Source organism: Tachyglossus aculeatus, chromosome X3 (assembly GCF_015852505.1).
Source record: "Tachyglossus aculeatus isolate mTacAcu1 chromosome X3, mTacAcu1.pri, whole genome shotgun sequence".
NCBI classification, from domain to species: Eukaryota; Metazoa; Chordata; class Mammalia; order Monotremata; family Tachyglossidae; genus Tachyglossus; species Tachyglossus aculeatus.
The window spans coordinates 10732006-10755203 of NC_052099.1; the positions used below are offsets into that span (position 1 = coordinate 10732006).

Consider the following 23198-nt stretch of genomic DNA (forward strand, 5'->3'; position numbering starts at 1 on the left):
CTAAAATTAATTTTCACACCAAAATAATAATAATAATAGTAATATTAATAATCCCTGAAAATCAGATGCTAATGGAACAATGCATTACTATAATGAAATTTTGGCACCACCGTAACCAAGATACTATGAATTAGGCTACTAGAACGTCCTACTAATTAGATGATCTGAAAAATCTAAAATACAAGCATGTGTTTGTTTAATAAATCCAGCTTGGGTTGCAAAAACTATTTTTCTATCGCAGGCTATAAATTAGTGTTCATACTGTTTATCTTCTCTCATTACCACTAGCAATTTGTCCAGCTAAATTCATCTTTTAATAGTTCTTATTGAATGGCCAAACATGCTTATTTAATCATAATAATCCTATTTAATGCATCATACATCGGTTGATTATATTACCTACCAGGCCAAGAGCGCTTGAATAGGTTTCAGAACACAGGTCCATGTTACATATGGCTTCTCCGGCCTTCTGCATAAAATGCAGAATGAAAAGGATGTCTGGGTAGACATAGTAAGTATCTTCTTGATGAATAAGTTCTATTAGATTAAAAAAACACTTTTATAAAAATTACAGTGATCATTTTACATTGTACACCTTTTATTCAATATTGTACATTAAGTTTGATTCTTAGAAATGGGAACCAAGGAACAAGTTTTCTTCAGTTCAAGCTTTATAAATGTTACGTATGACCCCTTGTGGAAGAACAGAAGAATACAATGTGAATAATTCAGAGATAAGAGTTTATATATTTCAGAAGCCAAACAGCTATTGCATGATGGCTGAAAGCTCAGTTAAAGGTAGTTACTGCTCAACAATGCTTGGCGGCTCCAGGCTGATAATAAATCAAAATATAAACACTCTGTTCATAATAGACACTCAGAAATTCAACTCTATTAACATAAAAGGCACACATTTTTTAAACACACCATACACTGGTGGTGGGTTTTTTCCAAAATATCAGAATTAAATAGTGTTTATAAGTATTCTGGTCTGAATCCAATACATTAACATCTGCCCTGCAACTGACGATTGAGTCTACTCTTGAAGCACAATGTGTCACTGAGAGGATATGATCTGGTCTTTTTAAATTCAAGTCAAAAAATGAATAACTTTTGTTCTCTCAAGTTAAGTCTACAAGAATAAATTAAAGTGTAGATTTGAGAGACTGCCCAGATAAGTGTCTCATTTATCAGGATATTTGCTCAGCCAGCCAAGCAAATATTCAACATTTATTGAACATTTATTGTGCAGGGAATGTGACTGTTGGTTATATTGTACTCTCCCAAGTGCTTAGTACAGTGCTTTGCACACAGTAAGTGCTCAATAAATATGACTGAATGAAAGTAGTCATTGTGGGAGGTTTCAGGGGAAATAGAAGATCATGCCTCAGGGACTGTAAAGAAAGAGTTTCCTGTCCTTGAGAAGCTTTTAGTAAATGCAGAAAAACAATCACTAACAAATATGGATAGAAAAGACAGGGACTAAACCTATCTAGCCAAAGCTGATGAGTAGATAGAAAGCTAAATAAATGATTAAAACAGGTGGGGAAGTAAAGGATGGGCAGGTCACAGGATTGATGGGAGTAATTAGTAACAGGTGGAGCAAGTCAGGAATGTTTCAGAGATGAGGTGAGAAGCAGCATGGCTTGGTGAATAGAGCACGGACCTAGGAATCACAAGGCCCTGGGTTCTAATTCCATTCTGCCACTTGCCTGCTGTGTGACCTTAGGCAGATCACTTAATTTCTCTATGCCTCAGTTACTTCATCTGTTAAACGGGGATTAAGACTGTGAGCCCCAAGTGGGACATGGACTGTGTCCAACCTGATTTTGCTTGTAATCTACCCCAGCGCTTAGGACAGTGCCTGGCACATAGTAAGCGCTTAACATGGTTGTTGGCAGGGAGTGTGACTATCAACTCTGTTACACTGTACTCCCTCAAGCACTTAGTACATTGCTCTGCACTCAGTAAGTGCTCAATAAATATAATTGATTAACATATACCATTAAAAAAACTGGAAGATATGGTTTGTCAGAGTGGAGTGGGATTTCAATTTAAATACAATGATAATAATAATAATAATAATAATAAGTAGACATGCTCCCTACCCAAAAGGAACTGGTGGCTGAAAGAAAAGGGTGACTACTGGGTGACCTTAATAATGATAAGAAGAAGAATAATTATTATGGTACTTAAGTGCTTACTGTGTGCCAAGCACTGTTCTAACACTGGAATAGATACAAGTTAATCAGGTTGGACACAGTCCAGGTCCCACATGGGGCTCACACTCTAGAGTGGATTGGGTTTGGAAAATCAGAATTTATCAGGGGAATATGGTTATTAACTTCAAAAAAAGTTATAATAAGCAGCTCTTGGGTTCTTCATTTTGTATACTACTTGTGACCACGACAACCAATGAGAACAGCAAGACTGCGATAGCATTTACTCCATACAGTGTACTATCCTGTTCAAATGAAAAATATAATAATAATATATCCATTGTTAATGTGCCAGTATACTTAATCATGTAAGGTAGATGTCGACATTAATGTCAGGACAACTCCAGCATATATTTTCTCATTTAAAATTACAGCGTACAGAAAACTATCTTCACTCTACATCCTAATAAATTATTAAAATCATGCCATTTCATGGCCTCAAAATTGGTCAGACTTTATTCCCTTACATATCAAGTACTAACCTTTGACTGTACACAATTAACTAATACTAAGTAGTGTGTTTTTCTGCCCAGTGAGATCAAATCTGATATCATTTGGATGATAAAACTAGTAGCCTCCTCTTCAAGAGATTTCTTTGCCCTACTAGAATTAATGTCTGTCAAGCAGTCAATCAATCATATTTATTGAGCGCTTACTGTGTGCAGAGCACTGTACTAAGCGCTTGGGCAGTACAAGTTGGCAACATATAGAGACGGTCCCTACCCAACAGCGGGCTCACAGTCTACAAACCATATCTTCCTGCTTCAGTTTTTTTTAATGGTATATGTTAATCAGTTGTATTTATTGAGCACTTACTGAGTGCAAAGCAATGTACTAAGTGCTTGAGGGAGTACAGTGTAACAGAGTTGATAGTCACACTCCCTGCCTGTCCTTTGGTAAAATAATCCATCTGCTTATATTATTGGCTTATTTGGAAATACTGTAATGAAATGTTCTATATTTCTCATAATAAATCACTTACAAAATAAAATAAGGTATCTACAATAAGGTAATAAGGTAATAAGGTATCTAAAATAAGGATCTACAAAATAAAATAGGTATCTTTTTAGTTTGGAAAATAAAAGCTACTGTACCTCTTAAAAATGAATGAAGCCGAAGTTTATGTTCATTGAAACCTTCCAGCACACCATACAGGTGATAGATAAACAGTCGTAAAAAGGTCAAGAAACCAATCTATAAAGAAAAAGGGGGAAATTTTACAACATGACACTAAAATTTGTAAAATTAGAGAATTCACTAATGACTACTATTGTATCAAGTGAACCATATCTTGACAACAAAAATACAGTACTATTTAAAATACAACTGAGAGTGCGGGCTTCCTCATTCACTTAAATACGTCGGGAATACTGAAATGCATGTCCAGATGCCTCTGAACCAGACGCCCATCAATCTACAGTGTTTATTGAGCGCTTACTGTTGGGCAGAGCACTATACTAAGCGCTTGGGAGAGTACAATCCAACAGAGTTGGTAGACATGTTCCCAGCCCACAAGGAGCTTACAGTCTAGAGGATTAGAAAAACATGCAATCACAGCCATTAATTTATTTTTGGAACAGTACCTTCCTCTTCTCCATGGACCATTTGCAACAATCCACCCAATCTGGACTCATTCTCTTATATCCCCTTGCCCAGAGTCCCCAAGTTCCAAGAAAGATCCTGACTCACACTTGACCCCTGGGGGAATAAGGTCCTAACCAGTTATCACCTGCCTCATTCAGCCACCATTGTTGGCTCAGGATAGAAGCAGCAGCATGGTCTAGTGGATAGAGCACATGCCTGGGAGTCAGAAGGACCTGGACTCTAATCCTAGCTCTGCCACTTGTCTGTTGTGTAACCCTGGACAAGTCACTTAACTTCTCTGGGCCTGTTACTTAATCATCTGGAAAATGGGGATTGAGACTGGAAGCCCTACGTAGGACAGGGACTGTGTCCAATTCCATTTGCTTATATCCACCCCAGTGCTTAGTTCAGTGCCTGGTACATACTAATGCTTAACAAATACTATCGTTATTATTAAGCACTTACTATGCGTCATGCACTGAACTAAATACTGAGGTAGATAGAAGATAATCAGGTCCCACAGGGCCTCTCAATCTAAATAGAACATTTTGTAGATGAGGGACAGAGAAGGTTAAGTGTCACACAGCAGACAAGTGATAGAGTTGGGATTAAGTGCTTAATGGATACCACTAAAAATATACACATAGTTTTAGTGTCTGTCTCCCCCTCTTGATTTGTACACCCCTTCAGGGAAGGGACTGTGTCCACCTCTCTAGTGCATTCTCCAAGTGCCTAGTCCAATGCTCTGTACACGGTATGCGCTCAGTAAATACCATTAAGTGATTAATTATTTATGTTAAGATGACATGGTTTGAGGAAGCTAATCTTTGGAAAGATTCAGTACATATTTTAAATTATGTCACAAAGCAATATTTTAGAAATAGGTTAGGAAGCTACATTCTCCACTCTCCATTTGGACACTACAATATAGCTGTGATTTAGAGAAAACTAATGAGATTGAATAGAGAAAACAAAATTCCAATCTAAAAGAAAATAGCTTCTTCAGGTCCTAAAATCAGTGGAACGTGGTTACCTACACACATAAAACAATAAAGAGTCTTTTGGAAATAATTAAAAGTATTGTACCTTTATCAGTTTTATTTCACCGGAATACAAGTACTTCTTCCTGGCTTCTTTACAGCAGATGCCAAACAGAACAGATTCACCAATGAAAAACAATGCTGGGATGTGCTCTGGATTCAAGTAAGCATGGTCCAAAGAAAGGTAAAGGATATCGAGAGCTTCTGGAAGTATTAAAAAAAATAAAGCAAACACTCAGATTCTAGAATATCCTAGTATATTGTATTTTACACAGTAATCAGTCTTAGAAATGTCATTTGCTCACACCCCCCAAAGTGTAATAAATGCTGAGTGAACTTTAAAGAACAAGAATTTATTTTATAATTATATGTTCCTTTGGGGTGGATAGGCTGGTTGAAAGCATTTTGTGGACTGGTAAGGTTTTGGTACTAGTTTGCCGAGCTGCTGTAACTTATGTTCATTTCCCACAAAATATCTGTGTCTGCCAAGAGATCCCCAGGTGATACAATCATATAAGTTCTGCTATCCCAGTTGCTTAGCATTCAGCTTTTCCCTCTACATTTCACAACATTCTCATTGGGCTGAAATAGTGAAAATAGATCCCTCTGACAACGTCCATACAAGACAACTCTCAAATCGGTTGAGGTTCATTATCGTCACCTGCATAAAAGCCTGTCTTTCAACCAGTTCACTGCTCAGTTGCCTTATTCTCATTAGGGCTGGAGGAAGATCTAATAGTGACCAGCAGACTCTCAAATAAGGGGCGGACTGTCTCTATGTTGCCGACTCGTACTTCACAAGCGTTTAGTACAGTGCTCTGCAATACAAGTGCTCAATAAATACAATTGAACAAGCGACATCCTCTGGAACCCACAGAAGTGACATAAGTGCATAGTGTAGTGGATGGAGCATGGGCCTGGGAGTCAGAAGGTCATGGGTTCTAATCCTAGCTCCACCACTTGCCTGCTGTGTGACCTTGGGCAAATCACTTCACTTCTATGGGCCTCGGTTACCTCATCTGAAAAATGGGGATTGAGATTGTGAGCCCCACATGGGACAGGGACTGTGTCCAATTCGATTTGCTTGTATCCACCCTAGCGCTTAGTACAGTGCCTGGCACAGAGTAAGCCCTAAAATATCATCATCATCATCATCACCACCATTACCAAGCCTGCTTCCCAGCCATGTCTTTTTGGTGACTCCCTACCCTCACCCCTGGAACTAGTCCCAAACTCCTCCCGCTCCACATGTGATTTCTTGGGGATGGAGGGAGTACTGAAACCTAATACTTAGGGGCATCTCTGTGGTTTCTGTGGATGCAGCAGAGCTCCTCTGCTCCCTCTCTGACTCCCCAGTTGGAGCAGCATCACATTGCTGGTGGCAGTGGGGGATGCAACCTGAAGACCACCAATACTCAAAGTACTTAGTACAGTGCTAAGTGCTTAATACAGTACTCTGCCCACAGTAGGTGCTTAATAAATGACTGAATGAATACATATCAAAATTAGTCTTCCACTTCTTTACTGTCCACTGACACCTTCTCCCCTCAACCCACCCCACCCCCATTATCCATCCCCCAATTAGTTGCTAATTTTAGAAAATGCTTTCCAGGTGATTCCAGGTGAAAGATATTTAAATGAAAAATGTTTTGTAATTAAAAGGCTAAGCATAAAAATGTAGACACTTAAAAGAACACTGGGAACCTCAGTCATGAATAATTTCAGGAAATTTGGGTAAATTCCTCTGTGTGATTGGGAACCATAACTGCTCTTGGCACCCGCCCAATTTTTTTTTAGCAGTAATCAAAAATTTCCTACAATGTTTGGCTGGAAAACACTTTGCATAATTAACCCAACATAATTAAAGAGAACTGTACCTTCCTGGATTTTTCCTCTGCACTGTGTCAAAACGATGGCTTCAACCCAGGCTCCTGGAAGGTCTACATGATTTCCTGAGCCCAAAGAGTTGAGACCTAATCTTCTCTGTCACAGGGGGAAAAAGATCAAATATAAAAATCAACACCTAAAGCTTGCATTGTGCTTAATTCAGCTTGCCGTACATCATTTTCTCAGAACAGATTTATTTTCACTGCAGACTGTTCATCCTTTAAAGTCACAGTTACACACGCATGTCTCTTTGACCCCTGTGTGTTGCTACAATCCACTGACAGACTTTTGAAGTAGAACAATTTCCTGGAACTCCAGGGATTCTTTTCTCTTCTGGTTAGGGTGGACTTTGGAAAGTTTGGGGCCAGAGGAAAATGGCAGGTAGCAAGGCACTTTTCCTCCCTATTCCCCAGTGCCTTCTGCAGTTCTGGGTAGGGAGAGAGGGAGGGAGAATATATTGAGAAAAGCAGTTATGCTGTTCAATTTTGCTCAAGTCCTTCGGATTGTCCATCTTGACTGGCTGAATTGGTCAACTAAACCACCCTCTTCATTTTAGCTCTGTTGGTTTGACGATCCATAGGCACATTTTTCATTCGGTTGGCAGCAAAGGTTTTTTAACTGCCTTCTCTCTAGGGTTTATTTACCCAAATAACATCACTCTTTAAATATCTTGCCACTTGAAAGTTTCCTCTAACATATTAAATCCACAAGAAGTCATTTGGAGTCCCTCAAAATGCTGTATTTGCAATTTCCTTTTTCAAAACGGTTGTGGATCAAATGATATGACACAAAAAAATCCAATCAGAGCTGCTTAAGGACAAAAACTACCTACAATCATGGCAAAGTCTTCCTTATTTGGGATTTTTAAAAGCCATCCATTTGGCCATGCAAAGCATAAACATTCTGTATAAAATTCTGTTGCTCCATTTTTCAAAATGATGGTGGAAACATTGAGATGCAAAAAAATGAAAAAAAAAATGAACAGCACTTCACAGGAATGACAACCAGCAGTTTTCAATCAACCAGCACACCTGCCAAATCAATAAAGCCATGATATTTACTCAAAACCTGAGTGCTAGGCATTCTACTAAGTGCTTGAGAGAGTACAAGAGTAGCGAGACATGTTCCCTGCCCACCAGGAATTAATAATCAAAAGGTAAAAGGCACACAAAATGATTTACAGATACTGAAACCCAGAGGAAAAACATTTATAAAGTAGAAAGCACTAAAAATACACCAGGACAAAACTGCTAAACAAATAATTCAGAGTGCGAATAATATAGATGTGTGTATGACCCAACTGAGGTGTTGTGAATTCAATCAAATTTATTAAGCGCTCACTGTGTGCAAATCACTGTACAAGTGCTTGGGAGAGTACAACATAACAGTTGGTAGATTTTGGGGAGGCTATAATAAGCACATTGGTTTGGGCAGGGAATGTGTCTACCAACTCTGTTATACCGTATTTCATTCATTCATTCATTCAATCGTATTTATTGAGCACTTACTGTGTGCAGAGCACTGTACTAAGCACTTGGGAAGTACAAGTTTGCAACATATAGAGACGGTCCCTACCCAACAGCGGGCTCACAGTCTAGAATGGGGAGACAGACAACAAAACAAAACATATAAACCAAATAAAATTAATAGAATAAATATGTACAAGTAAAATAAATGCCTAAGCACTTAGTACGGTGCTCTGCATATTGTAAGTGCTCAATAAATATGATTAATTGACTGGATAGTATAAATAGAGGTTAAAAAACACAACCCCTCCCCTCAAGGACCTTGGGATCTTTACTTCCACTAGGGGCAAAAGAGGAGGAAACAAACTTCAGTAGGGGGGATTTACAATCGATCAGCCTCACCGGACCCTGAACCCCACAGCATGTATGTACATATCTTTAAATCAGACATTATAAATTATTTATTCATAGTAATGTCTGTCTCTCCCCCTAAACTGTAAGCTCGTTATGGGCAGTTAACTTATCTGCTAATTCTTTTGTACTCTCCCAAGCACTTTGTACAGTGCTCTGCACATAGTAAGCACTTTGATTGATTGATTGTAAGGTCCTTGAGGGGAAGGATCATATCTCTTGTAATCTCCTAAACCTTTAGTCCTGAGCACTGCACAAGCTCTGTTCAATAGATAGTATCGATTGATTGATCCAGGCTAGGACTGAATTTTTGATTGAAGGGGTGGTTACCATGGTTACCATTAGGCCAGGTTGGGAAGGGTACCCATTTTTGCATTTGCTTTGGCTTATAATATAGAGGGTGAGCCACCACCAAATGAAGAAAATCTACACATTAACAAAAATCTGTACTGTATCCTACATATGCAATTACCTTACATCTGCAAAGCATTTTTGTAGCAAGGTCGAAAAAGTATTTCTGAGTCTCCGGATTTTTCATCTTATTGAAGTAAAGGACGAACTGTTGCATTATTTCCAAACGGTTGCTAAATGAATTATCAGAAAATTAGGATTAACATTCTGAATTAATAATTAGGTTAAAAGTACTAAGAGGACCCGCGTTCTAATCCCAGCTCCGCCACTTGTCTGCTGTGTGACCTCAAACAAGTCGCTTAACTCCTCCGTGCCTGTTAGCTTATCTGTAAAATGGAGATTAAGACTGTGAGCCCTATGTGGGAAAGGAACTATGTCCAACCTGATTATCTTCTATCTATAGTGCCTGGCACATAGTATGCATTTATCAAGTACCATAAAAAAATATCATCTGCAGTTATTGGAAACTGACTAACTTATTTTCTAGTCTTGAAAAATTGTAGGATCACTATTGTTAACAAAATGGTAACTTAAAACTTATTTGGAAAGCTAATAGTACTAAATGCAATGCATGCTGAAATTTTAAGGTTGTGGTCTTTTTCAGAAATGAAAGCTTACATTTGCTTTTCATAGGTGATTTGAAGCATTGCTGCTGAAGAGCTTGCGATTTTTTCTTGGTAATTTGAGGGCATTACTTGAAATCTGGTATTAGCTGGAACTCTTGAAACAGGCATTTTTGCAGGTACTCAAGCTAAAAGTTAAACCAGAAAAGGTATTTTAAATATTAATACCACATACAGTGTGTGTGTGCATGTATTCACATATATGTGTATATTATACATCATGTGTGCATATACACCTATAACGTGTATATCACAGATACACATAACATCCCTATAACATGTGTATGTACATATAACACATATGTGTGTATAAACATTTATATATATTCTACTTCTTAGATCATCCCCAAACCACAGCCTTCCTTAATATAAGTATATACTAAGTAATATGTATGGTTATATACTGTATACTTAAGTACTATGTTTTGCTTTAAAACCGCAGCACTAAGGCACTCCAAAGGAACTTTTTCTTGAAATCTCAAAATCAGAGACCTATAAAAGATGAATAACAAACACATCCAGCACAGATGGGTGTCTATCCATTTCAGGGAGAGAAAATCCACCAACTCCTTTTGTAGCTCATTGTGACCATCAAATGCCATCAAGTCATTTCCAATCCATAGCAACTTTATGGACTTTATCTTGGAAAAAAAATACAGAAGTGGTTTACCATCACCTTCTTCCACAAAGTAAAAACTTAAGTCCCTACCATTGTCTTTGATCAAGGTTTTGATCACTTGTCATCTGCTCATTCTAGTTAGTGTTTTATCATTTTAAGAGTCAAGAAGTCCTCTCAAGTCCTGGCCCAAATCTCTCCACTTTGGTTTAAACCTCTTTCCTCTTGTGAGAAAATAACTGGTCAGCACCTTCCCCAGAATGCATCTTCAAATATCTGGGCACTTGGTATTCACCCCACAGCACTTATGTACATATGTACATATGTGGAATTTACTCATTTAATTTCTGTCTTCCTCCTCCAGACAGTAAGCTTATTGTGGGCAGGGAACATGTCTACCAAATCTGTTGTAGTGTACTCTCCCAAGTGCTTAGTACAGTGCTCTGCACATAGTAAGCACTCAATAAATACCATTGATTGATCGATAATAATAATAATAATAATAATGATGGCATTTGTTAAGTGCTTACTATGTGCAAAGCACTGTTCTAAGCGCTGGGGGGGATACAGTGTGATCAAGTTGTCCCATGTGGGGCTCACAGTCTTAATCCCCATTTTTACAGATGAGGTAACTGAGGCTCAGAGAAGTTAAGTGACTTGCCCAAGGTCACACAGCAGACTTGTGGTGGAGCCAGGATTCGAACCCATGACCTCTGACTCCAAAGCCCGGGCTCTTTCCACTGAGCCACACTGCTTCTCTAAGCGATCTGGTCAGTTATCAAGTCCTCGTTAGTATAGTGGTGAGTATCCCTACCTGTCACGCAGAAGACCAAGGTTCGATTCCCCGATGGGGAGACGAATCTTTCAAGGGCTTAGTACAGTGCTCTGTACACTGTAAGCGCTCAATAAATATGATTGAACGAATGAAAGTCAACTCTGGCCTTTCTTTTCTCATGGCTAAAAATCCCAATTCCTTTCACGGCCTTAATCCCCATTTTCCAGATGAGGGAACTGAGGCGCAGAGAAGTGAAGTGACTTGCCCAAGGTCACGCAGCAGACAAGTGGCAGAGCCGGGATCAGAACCCAGGTCCTTCTGACTCCCAGGCCTGTGCTCTATCCACTAGGCCATGCTGCTTCTCATGCTGGTTCTAAACCCAGCCTGCCTGTAATGTAACCTCGGGCAAGTCACTTGACTTGTCTGGCCCTCAGTTTCTTCATCTGTAAAATGGGGAGTCAATACTTGCCCTCCCTTCCCACTTAGACTGTGAGCCTCACGTTGGACAAAGTCAAGTCGGACACAGTCCGTCTTGCATCTACTACGGCTGCTTCATATAGTGTTTGGCACACAGTGAGCTCTCAACAAATACCGATATTACCATTATTATGACTGTGGATGCCAAAGTAATGGGAAGCAGGGGCCAGCATTGCTGGGATGGAAAGGATGAAAAACACCCCAAACCGCTACTGCGCTGAAAGGAGGGGGAGATATTCTCCTGCTTCTGTTCCTAGTTTGGAGCTCTAGGACTGCAGAGGAGAGCCTGAAAACCATTTCCTCTACAGAATCCCAAGAGGGCTCTAAATCAGAATAGATTCAGGCATCTAGTGAAATCAAATAATAATGAAATTGATTATAAATTTAGAACTTTCCTACTCTCAGAAGCAAATTGGGATGCTTTCTTTTTAATCTGCTGGAGAATCACAATAATTCAATTTCAAGAGACTGAAACGGATTTGTTACTGAATTAAATTATTTCTCTTACACCACTTTAAAACAATAAACAACCATCCCCTTTCATTCATTGATAAATAACATCAGAGGAGTTAAAAATAAATATAAATAAAATTCATATTAAGGTTTCGATCTCTTTGTTCTAAAAAGTGTAAAAAAACCCCAAGACCACAGTTCTAGTCCTTTGAATGGAATTGGGAATTGCCACGGAAATAAAACTCAAAGTGAATAAAATTTGTTTTAATGACTGGATCGCCCCCTTTTTCCTCCAGAGAAACAAAGATGCCATGCTTAACTGAATTGGTGAAATGCAATGAGAAGGCATTATTACATCTGACAGAAATTGCTCCTAAGGACTGGCTCTCCCTTGTCCATACTTTATTACTCTATAAAATACACTTCCCTCCCCTACTGCCTGAGGTAGCTGCCAATTTTCTTTACCACCATCCTGTGACGGCTTTCAGAAATTGAACTTCAACACAAAGTCCTTATTTTACAAAGATGCACAAAAAGACATCTCTGCTTTTAGTTTCACAAGATGGGTTAACATACTAATCAAAATAGTTTAAAGCATTTAAAAGAAAAGATGTCAGAATGATATATTTTTAAAGAGAGTGAATGTTCTGGGAAGGGGGCAGTGTTTGAGAATCATCACCATCAGCAGAGCAGAACATGAAGCAGGTTCACTTGTAAATAGTTACCAATGCCACGTGGATGCCTCTCAAATCCATCTCCCTGGCCCTGATTTCTCACCTCCTCTATAATCTCACGTTTCCTCCTGCCTCCAGAACACCGCCACAAGAATATCCAACCAGCCAGCTCAATATGTCTGAAACTGAATGCCTCATCTTCCCTCCCCAATCTTACTCTCCTTCAGTCACTCATATCTACTTAGGGCCCACTGTTGGGTAGGGACTGTCTCTATATGTTGCCAATTTGTACTTCCCAAGCGCTTAGTACAGTGCTCTGCACACAGTAAGCGCTCAATAAATACGATTGATGATGATGATGATGATGCAGGGCACCACACTAAGCACTTGGGAAACTCCTCACCATTGGCTTTGAAGCACTCCATTACCTTGCCCCCTCCTACCTCACCTATAGTAGAAATAGTGTAGAAACAAGAAATTCAGTAATGAAGTGAGCCCTCATTTTACACCTGATATTGCCCCAAGTTATCTGATTTCTTCAAAATGTTTATTTTACAATGCTCATCCACAGGCCTAGAAAGCAAACTGAAGTCAGAGCTTTCCTTAAAAAAGCTCTGATAATCACGGTAAGAGGAAAATGATAGACTTTCACAAGTACTTCAGAAGACACAAAGCTGCCAGGATCATCCATGATATAACCTAGAAAAAGGCTGCCTGTAGTAGAGGTTAGAGAAAAATTCTACTTTTCATATTACCCAAATCAGGAAATGTTTTCACTGAAATACTAAGATGACCATAATTGAGGAGTCAATTCTCTGAGGCCAAGCATTAAAACATGGGTCCCTTTTTCTTTCAGGACTCATCACTATAGGTAATGTAATCTTTAGTGAAAATAAGCCATTCCCCAGGCCCACTTATGATAGGATGTGTATACTTCAGCTTGAATTGCAAAAAGCTGCTATAAAACACAGTCTTCCAGTGTTCCGTAAATGGAACTCTTCTGTTAATAAGTTCAGTGTGCAATGACTTCAGTAGTCAGATGCTACCATCCATTTGGTAATAACCAAATGGAAATTAACTCAACTTTAAGAAAAAAGAAGATCAACAAGGTCACACATTCCAAAAAAGAAAGGCTGGTATTGTAACTTTAAAATAAATCCTAGTCAAATCATTGCCCCCTGGATTCACTGTGACAATTTCCTTTCATGAAAAACTGAGATAGAAATTTCAATTGCTAGCAAACGTAGCATTTAAATTTAGCTAACCTCTATGAAAGCAGATTTAGACTATGGTACATTCCATCAGTTGTAGATATAAAATGGAAATCAATAATATCCAAGAAAAAAATCACTTTACATTAACAGGGTAGCAATATCAAGTTTCTGATCACCTTGGAGATTGGTCATTTCTCCTTTGCTAATGCCACATGTACGTGAAAGTCAATAGAAAAATCTAAAATGATTCATACCTTCTAGATGGATCAGGATTCTGTTATTACACTGTCAAAAATCTTGTTCCATGTTCTCAAGGAGGGAAGATCCAGTCGGATGACAATCACTGGCAAAAATAGAAAGAAATGGGTTGGAGATGAAAAACAGAATAGCCTAGTGGAAAGAGCATAAACCTGGGAGTTGGAGGACCTGGGTTCTAATCCCAGCTCTGCCACTTGCCTGCTGTGTGACCTTAAGCAAGTCACTTCACTTCTCTGTGCCTCAGTTCTCATCTTCAAAATGGGAGATTCAAAACCTGTTTTCCCTCCTATTTAGACAGTGAGCCCCAAGTGGGACATGTGATCTCATATCTACTCCAGTGCTTATTGCAGTGTTTGGTGCATAGTAAGCACTTAAATACCATTTTTATATTTATTATTATTTAGCCCACACTCTGCCAATACACTCTCAGCCTGAATTCGTTCTGGGTAACCAAGGACGTCTAATGAGTACAGGGTTTAGATAAGAAGGAGGTCTGGTCAGGGAGCCCTATCCTACCAACACTGTCCCAAGAGGTGGCCCCAGCTGGTTAAATCAATCATATTTATTGAGCTCTTAATGTGTGCAGAGCACTGTACTAAGTGCCTGGGATAGTACAACAGAGTTGGTAGACACATTCCCTGCCCACACTGAGCTTACAGTCTAGAGGGGGAGACAGACATTAATATGAATAAATTAGAGATATGTCCATAAGTGCTGCGGGGCTGGGGTGGTGAATAAAGGCAGCAAATCAGAGCGACGCAGAAAGGAGTGGGAGAAGAGGAAAGGTAAGGGCTTAGTCAGGGAAGGCCTCTTGGAAGAGCTGTGCCTTCAATAAGAGTTTGAAGTGGGGAAGAGAAACTGTCTGTCGGATTTGAGGAGAAAGGGCATTCCAGGACAAGGCCGTGATGTGGGTGAGGGGTCAGCCTCCAGACAGATGAGATCGAGGTAGAGTGAGTAGGTTGGCATTAGAGGAGTGAAGTGTATTGACTGGGCTGTAGTTAGGAGAGCAGTGAGGTGAGGCAGGATGGGGTGAGGTGATTGAGAGCTTTAAAGGTTGATTCTAAACTCTAAAGAGCTCCAATCCATATTCACCTTTCTCCATTCCTCCGCCCTCCTTCACTTTTGAGCGATCCGAATTTCTGGGAAAATCTGGAAACTGCCAATAGATCTGCCGAATCAGCAAGGTCAAGAGGAACACTTCTGTCCTTACTGGGGCAGATCTGACCTCATCTCCCTCTCCCTTCTGCATCACCCTGACTTGCTCTTTCCTCTTCCCCCATCCCAGCCCCACACCACTTATGTACAGATCTGTCATTTTATTCGTATTGATGTCTGTCTCCCCACTTCTAGACTGTAAGCACACTGTGGGCAGGGAATGTTTATTGTTGCATCGTACTTTCAAGCACTTAGTACACTGCTCTGCAAACAGTAAGTGCTCAATAAATATGATTGAATGAATGAATGACAATCTCCCTGTGATTCATTCATTCATTCAATCATATTTATTGAGCACTTACTGTGTGCAGAGCGCTGTACTAAGTGCTTGGGAAGTACAAGTTGGCAACATATAGAGACGGTCCCTACCGAACAGTGGGCTCACAGTCTACAAGGGGGAGACAGAGAACAAAACAAAACATATGGGGATCACATCTACCAACTCTGTATTGTATTCTCCCAAGTGCTTAGCTCAGTGCTGGGTAAATCAATCATATCTATTGAGCACTTACTGTGTGCAGAGAACTAAACTAAGTGCTTGGGAGAGTACAATATAACAGTTTAATAGGCATATTCCCTATCTACAATGAGTTTACAGTCTAGAGAGGGAAGAAATTAAGATCACCTTGGGTGGGATGATCTTAACTGCACCCAATAAGCACTCAAATACTACTGATTGATTGCATCTAAGTGTCTCCCAGATCTCTCTCAATAGATGTGATTACAAGGTTGTCTTCCTATTTGAGAGTCACAGTCACAAAAATTTCAAATTCTCCTGAGGAGCTTTCCTCCAGCTGTCCTCTTTCAGAAGATGAGAAATTCTCCACAGACTGCGAGCTGATATTCCAGAATTTTCAAGGTATGGTGTCTCTGGGACAAATAAAGCTGAAACTGCATATGGTATTTTGCCTAGTATTTACCTTATATAATTTTATATTAAATACAATACTATTCTCATTTATTTCCATTACCAGGCATTGGAGTCAGGGGACCTGTCAGGTTCTAATTCTGACTCTGCCACTTATCTGTTGTGTGACCTTGGGCAAGTCACTTCTATATGCCTCAGTTTCCTCATCTGTAAATTGGGAATATAATATCTTTTCTCCCTCCTACTTAAGATTGTGAATCCCATGTGGGATGGGGCCTGTGTCCAATATGCAAATACTATATCTTCCCCAGTGCTTGGCACATACTAAGTGCTTAACAAATGCCACAAATAGTATTCCAATAACATAACATAGTTTTGGCAGAACCCTAGATATCCATCAATATTTTTTGTTCTAAATATCAGGAGCATTATTGTCAATTGGGTAATAATATACTTTGTAACATGGAAAAAATTTGAAATCTGAAATTTTGTAATTTAATAATCAATAGGTTTACATTTGATTTTTTACAAAGCTAAGCTTTTAAAAGAAAAACCCACATGCATAACAAGCAAAACTAACAACAGGAAATCAAAATTAAAGGGTAATAGATTTTTGGTGGTTGGAGTTTTATTTAAAATACAAATTGCTAAATCTTGTCAAATGGGGACAAAATAAGGGGGTAAAGTCACCATCCTTTGAGCCTTGGTGTTATTTATCACCACTGGGAAAATAACTAGACTGTAAACTCGCTGTGGGCAGGGAATGTGTCTGTTTTATTCTTATATTGTACTGTAATAAATATGATTGAATGAAGGTTTATATTTCCATGCCATCAATATTAATGAAGTGGTTCTGTATTAAACGTTGGAGTAAACTGATTCTTCATTCTTGGTGGCTGGGAATTCCTAAAAACGTTCCCCTGTGCTCCTCCACCCCCCCCCCCCCACCCGCCCCCAGTCTTCGGCACATTATGAAAAGTGGCTCTTTCCTTTTATTCACCCCCAACCTCATAGCATTTATGTACACAGCTGTAATTCATTTATATTGGTGTCTGTCTCCCCCTCTAGACTGCGAGCTCGTTGTGGGCAGGGAATGTGTCTGTTTATTGTTATATTATACTCTCCTAAGAGCTTAATACAGTGCTCTACACACAGTAAGTGCTTAATAAATATGATGAATGAATGAATTATATGTTAACAGGATTAACTAAGCGCTTACTGCACATCAAGCACTGTTCTAAGAGCAAGCACCAGGAAAGAATACACGGGTGAGAATTAAACAGGAGCCCTGGCCTTCAAAATCTCCCAACCTAATCAATTGGATTTATTCATTCATTCAATCGTATTTACTGAGTGCTTACTGTGTGCAAAGCCCTGTACTAAGAGCTTGGAAAGTACAATTCAGCAACAGAGACAATCCCTGCACACAATGGGCTCACAGTCTAGAAGAGCACTCACTGTGTGTAAAACACTGTACTAAGCGCTTGGAAAGTACAATTCACTAACAAATAGAGACAATCCCTGCCCACAACGGGTTCACAGTCCAGACAGGCACTTACTATGCGCAGAGCATTGTCTTAAGTGCTCGGGAGAGGACAATCTATCTCCCACCCATAAGTTTACAGTCTAGAGAGGGAACCTAAGGATATAAACGAGGGGTAGGGAAGCTGGCAACGGACCCGAAGAGAAAGTAAAATGATACTGTGGACCACCCCCTTCTCGTCAACACGCTATTCAACCTTGGCTTCACAGACTCTGTCCTCTCCTGGTTCTCCTCTTATCTTTCCGGCCGTTCATTCTCAGTCTCTTTTGCGGCCTCCTCCTCCCCCTCCCATCCCCTTACTGTAGGGGTTCCTCAGGGGTCAGTTCTTGGTCCCCTTCTGTTCTCTATCTACACTCACTCCCTTGGTGAACTCATTCGCTCCCACAGCTTCAACTATCATCTCTACGCCAATGACACCTAAATCTACATCTCTGCCTCTGCTCTCTCTCCCTCCCTTCAGGCTCGGGTCTCCTCCTGCCTTCAAGACATCTCCATCTGGATGTCTGCCCGCCATCTAAAGCTCAATATGTCCAAGACTGAACTCCTTATCTTCCCTCCCAAACCCTGCCCTCTCCCTGACTTTCCCGTTATTGTAGACGGCACTACCATCCTTCCCATCTCACAAGCCCGCAACCTTGGTGTCATCCTTGACTCCGCTCTCTCGTTCACCCCTCACAACCAATCCGTCACCAAAGACTGCCGGCTTCACCTCCACAACATCGCCAAGATCCGCCCTTCCCTCTCCATCCAAACCGCTACCTTGCCAGTTCAATCTCTCATTCTATCCCGACTGGATTACGCATCAGCCTCCTCTCTGATCTCCCATCCTCCTGTCTCTCCCCACTTCAGTCTATACTTTAGGCTGCTGCCCGGATTATCTTCGTGCAGAAACGCTCTGGGAATGTTACTCCCCTTCTCAAAAATCTCCAGTGGCTACCAGTCAACCTACGCATCAGGCAAAAACTCCTCACCCTCGGCTTCAAGGTTGTCCATCACCTCGCCCCCTCCTACCTCACCTCCCTTCTTTCCTTCTACAGCCCAGCCTGCACCCTCCACTCCTCTGCCGCCGCTCACCTCCTCACTGTGCCTCGTTCTCGCCCGTCCCACCGTCGACTCCCGGCCCACAACCTCCCCCTGGCCTGGAATGCCCTCCCTCCACATATCCGCCAAGCTAGCTCTCTTCCTCCCTTCAAAGCCCTACTAAGAGCTCACCTCCTCCAGGAGGCCTTCCCAGACTGAGCCCCCTTTTTCCTCTTCTCCTCCCCATCCCCCCACCCTACCTCCTTCCCCTCCCCACAGCACCTGCATATATGTTTGTACAAATTTATTACTCTATTTTACTTGTACATATTTACTATTCTATTTATTTTGCTAATGATGTGTACCTAGCTTTATTTCTATTTATTCTGATGACTTCACACCTGTCCACGTTTTGTTTCGTTGTCTGTCTCCCCCTTCTAGACTGTGAGCCTGTTGTTGGGTAGGGACCATCTCTACATGTTGCCAACTTGTACTTCTCAAGCGCTTAGTACAGTGCTCTGCACACAGTAAGGGCTTAATAAATACGATTGAATGAATGTATGAATAAAAACACAAAATGAATAGAAAAGATGAGGAGGGGGATAAATACATAATAAGGTAAAACAATAGCTATAGGGTGTTTATGGCTGGAAGAATAGAGTTTCAGCGTTCTAATAATAACAATAATAATGGCATTTATTAAGCTCTTACTGTGTGCAACGCGCTGTTCTAAGCGCCGGGGAGGTTACAGGGTGATCAGGGTGCCCCACGTCGGGCTCACAGTCTTCATCCCAATTTTACAGATGAGGGAACTGAGGCCCAGAGAAGTTAAGTAGCTTGCCCAAAGTCACACAGCTGACAAGTGGCTGAGTCGGGATTTGAACCCATGACCTCTGACTCCAAAGCCCGGGATCTTTCCGAGAAGTACTGTGGCTCGGTGGAAAAAGCAAAGCTCGGGAGTCAGAGGTCATGGGTTCAAATCCCGACTCTGCCGCTTGGCAGCTGTGTGACTTTGGGCAAGTCACTTAAATTCTCTGTGCCTCGGTTACCTCATCTGTAAAATGGGGATTAAAACCGTGAGCCCCACGTGGGACAACCTGATCACCTTGCATTCTCCCCGGCGCTTAGAACAGTGCTTTGCACATAGTAAGCGCTTAACAAATGCCATCATCATCATCATCTTTCCACTGAGCCACGCTGCTTCTCTAACAGCTCAGTTCTAGCAGCTCAAAGTCCAATCTTTCATAAAAGTGATCGCCCCAATAAATGGATCGGCCTCGTCTCCCGAGATTGTCTGCCATTCTATAGTTCTCTTTTCCACAGACTGAATTCAAATCTGGGCAATCTCGAAAGGCGCCCAATTTTCCCTCCAAATTGGGCGATAAGGCTCCTGCGTTCAGTATAACGGCCCGAACAGCTGGCGGCGACTCGCGCATGCGCACAAGACGCTCTCGCGCACATGATGCTCTCGCGCCCCAAACCGTCTCTGCCGCCAACAGAGCCCGCTCTTCTCGAAAAGGCTCGTTTAGCCTAACGAGTTCTCCTTCCATCTCGCCCCCGTTCTAGCCAAAACGCTCAGTGCAAAAGGAAGGACGACGAACAGAAAATGCATACGCTAAATGATCTTCCATCAAGTCTCCAGTTCTAGCAAAAACGCGCAGTGCAAACGGAAGGGCGACAGACGGAAAATGCATGCGCTAACTGATCTTCCATCTCGCACCACCGTCTAGCAAAAATGCATAGTGCAGACGGAAGGGCGACAGAAGGAAAATGCAAGCGCTAACTGATCTTCCATCTCGCACCACCGTCTAGCAAAAATGCATAGTGCAGACGGAAGGGCGACAGAAGGAAAATGCATGCGCTAACTGATCTTCCATCTCGCACCACCGTCTAGCAAAAATGCATAGTGCAGACGGAAGGGCGACAGAAGGAAAATGCATGCGCTAACTGATCTTCCATCTCGCACCACCGTCTAGCAAAAATGCATAGTGCAGACGGAAGGGCGACAGAAGGAAAATGCATGCGCTAACTGATCTTCCATCTCGCACCACCGTCTAGCAAAAATGCATAGTGCAGACGGAAGGGCGACAGAAGGAAAATGCATGCGCTAACTGATCTTCCATCTCGCACCACCGTCTAGCAAAAATGCATAGTGCAGACGGAAGGGCGACAGAAGGAAAATGCATGCGCTAACTGATCTTCCATCTCGCACCACCGTCTAGCAAAAATGCATAGTGCAGACGGAAGGGCGACAGAAGGAAAATGCAAGCGCTAACTGATCTTCCATCTCGCACCACCGTCTAGCAAAAATGCATAGTGCAGACGGAAGGGCGACATATGGAATATGCATGCGCTAACTGATCTTCCATCTCGCACCACCGTCTAGCAAAAATGCATAGTGCAGACGGAAGGGCGACATATGGAAAATGCATGCGCTAACTGATCTTCCATCTCGCACCACCGTCTAGCAAAAATGCATAGTGCAGACGGAAGGGCGACATATGGAAAATGCATGCGCTAACTGATCTTCCATCTCGCACCACCGTCTAGCAAAAATGCATAGTGCAGACGGAAGGGCGACAGACGAAAAATGCATGCGCTAACTGATCTTCCATCTCACAGCACCATCTAGCAAAAATGCATGGTGCAAATGGAAGGACGACAGTCAGAAAATGCATGCGCCAAACGATTAGACTACAGACCAAGGATATAAATGCACAAGACGGTAAACTCCTCGAGGGCAGGGATTGGGTCTTCCAACTCCTGTCATATTCTACTCCAGGGCCTGACAGAGTAAGCGCTTAATAAATACCCCTATTGTTAAAAAAAATCACAGATTGCGACCACCTTGAAAGGAAACCAGTCTCCTCGGAGTACGGCCTGTTCTCACCTACCCGTTGGTGTTAATCTAAAGATCACGGCTAGACCATCGTCAACCTATGCGATAACAACTTCCACCTGTGACTTTCGATCAACGTGGATGCCACATTTCCTCTTAATAGTCCAGGGCTTTGCGCACAGAGAGCGCTCGCTAAATCCCTTCGAATGAACGCGACGGCTCCGAACCCCGCCCTTCATCCCAAAATGGAGGGGCTCCCCCCCCCCGGCTCCTCGGTCATTTCGGGGGTCCCTAGTGGCCCGGGAGAGGGGTACCTGTGGTGATGTGTGCCTCCTGGTTTCAAGCAGAGAAAGGTTTTCCCCCCGTTTCCCCCCAACTGGCGGAGGCGCTCTCACCCCTCCGGGCTCGGCCGTTGGAACTAGCCCTAGTTGCTAAGGAGCGGAGCCTCTTGGGAGGAAGAGAATGGGAGGGGCTTATCTGCCCCCCCCACACGTACTATTATCTTAGCCAATAGACAGCCAGTTGTCTCCCCAGCTCCGGGGGCAGGCGGTTTGCCTGGTTTTCAGTACTAATCCAGGCTCCGCCTCTCGTCTGCTGTGTGACCTCAGGCCCACTTGACTTCTCTAGGCCTCAATTCCCTCTTCTGTAAAATGGAGGTGAAGACTGGGAACCACGTGGGGGACAGGGCCCCACCCAGTTATCTTGTGAGAAGCAGCGTGTCTCAGTGGAAGGAGCCCGGGCTTTGGAGTCAGAGGTCATGGGTTTTAATCCCGGCTCCGCCAGTTGTCAGCTGGGTGACTTTGGGCAAGTCATTTCACTTCTCTGGCCCTCAGTTACCTCATCTGGAAAATGGGGATTAAGACTGTGAGCCCCCCATGGGATAACCGTATCACTTTGTAACCTCCCCAGCGCTCAGAACAGTGCTTTGCACAAAGTAAGCGCTTAACAAATGCCATTATTATTATTATTATTATTGTATTTAGCCCAGCACTTAGAGTAGTGCCTGGCACATAGTAAACGCTCAGCAAATACCATCGTTATTATTTCTTGTCGAATATTCACCCTCAGGGCGATTTTATTAGTCATTTACACTTGGATTTGCACCTGATTCACACCTCCCATAGAATTTATGTGCGGATCCCTATTTTACTTATTTGCAGTGCTGCATTAACGCCTGTCTCTCCCTCTAGTCTGTAAACTCGTCGAAGGCAGGGAACATGTCTACCAACTCTGTTGTATTGGACCCTGCCAAACGCTTGGAACTGTGCTCTGTATACAGTAAATGCTCAATAAATAGGACTGATCTTAATTGGGGACAGCTGTAATGGTTTATTTAAAATATGGGATGGGGGAATGGTGGATTGAGGTATTGATATTGGACTATTTTGGATTTCGTTCCGCTGCAAGAGGAACTCGTTATGGGCATTCATTCATTCAGTCGTATTTATACAACGCTTACGGCTTGCAGTGCACTATACTAAGTGCTTGGGAGAGTACAGTACAACAATAAACAGACACATTCCCTGTCCACAACGAGTTTACAGCATGTCTGCTGATTCTGTTGTAGTGTACCCTCCCGAGCGCTTAGTACAGTGCTCTGCACAT

At 41.9% G+C, this 23198-nt stretch overlaps 1 protein-coding gene across 1 annotated transcript in view; it reads right to left on the minus strand.

Moving 5' to 3' along the window:
- The window catches only part of TMEM232 (transmembrane protein 232), a 99136-nt gene extending 77141 nt beyond the window's left edge, over positions 1-21995 (minus strand). The window contains 8 exon segments of the mRNA XM_038770446.1: positions 404-537; positions 3314-3413; positions 4890-5047; positions 6721-6826; positions 9080-9191; positions 9637-9769; positions 14105-14193; positions 21908-21995. Coding sequence (XP_038626374.1) covers positions 404-537; positions 3314-3413; positions 4890-5047; positions 6721-6826; positions 9080-9191; positions 9637-9752 — 726 coding nt within the window. The 5' untranslated portion in view covers positions 9753-9769; positions 14105-14193; positions 21908-21995.
- Positions 21996-23198: the final 1203 nt, after the last annotated feature.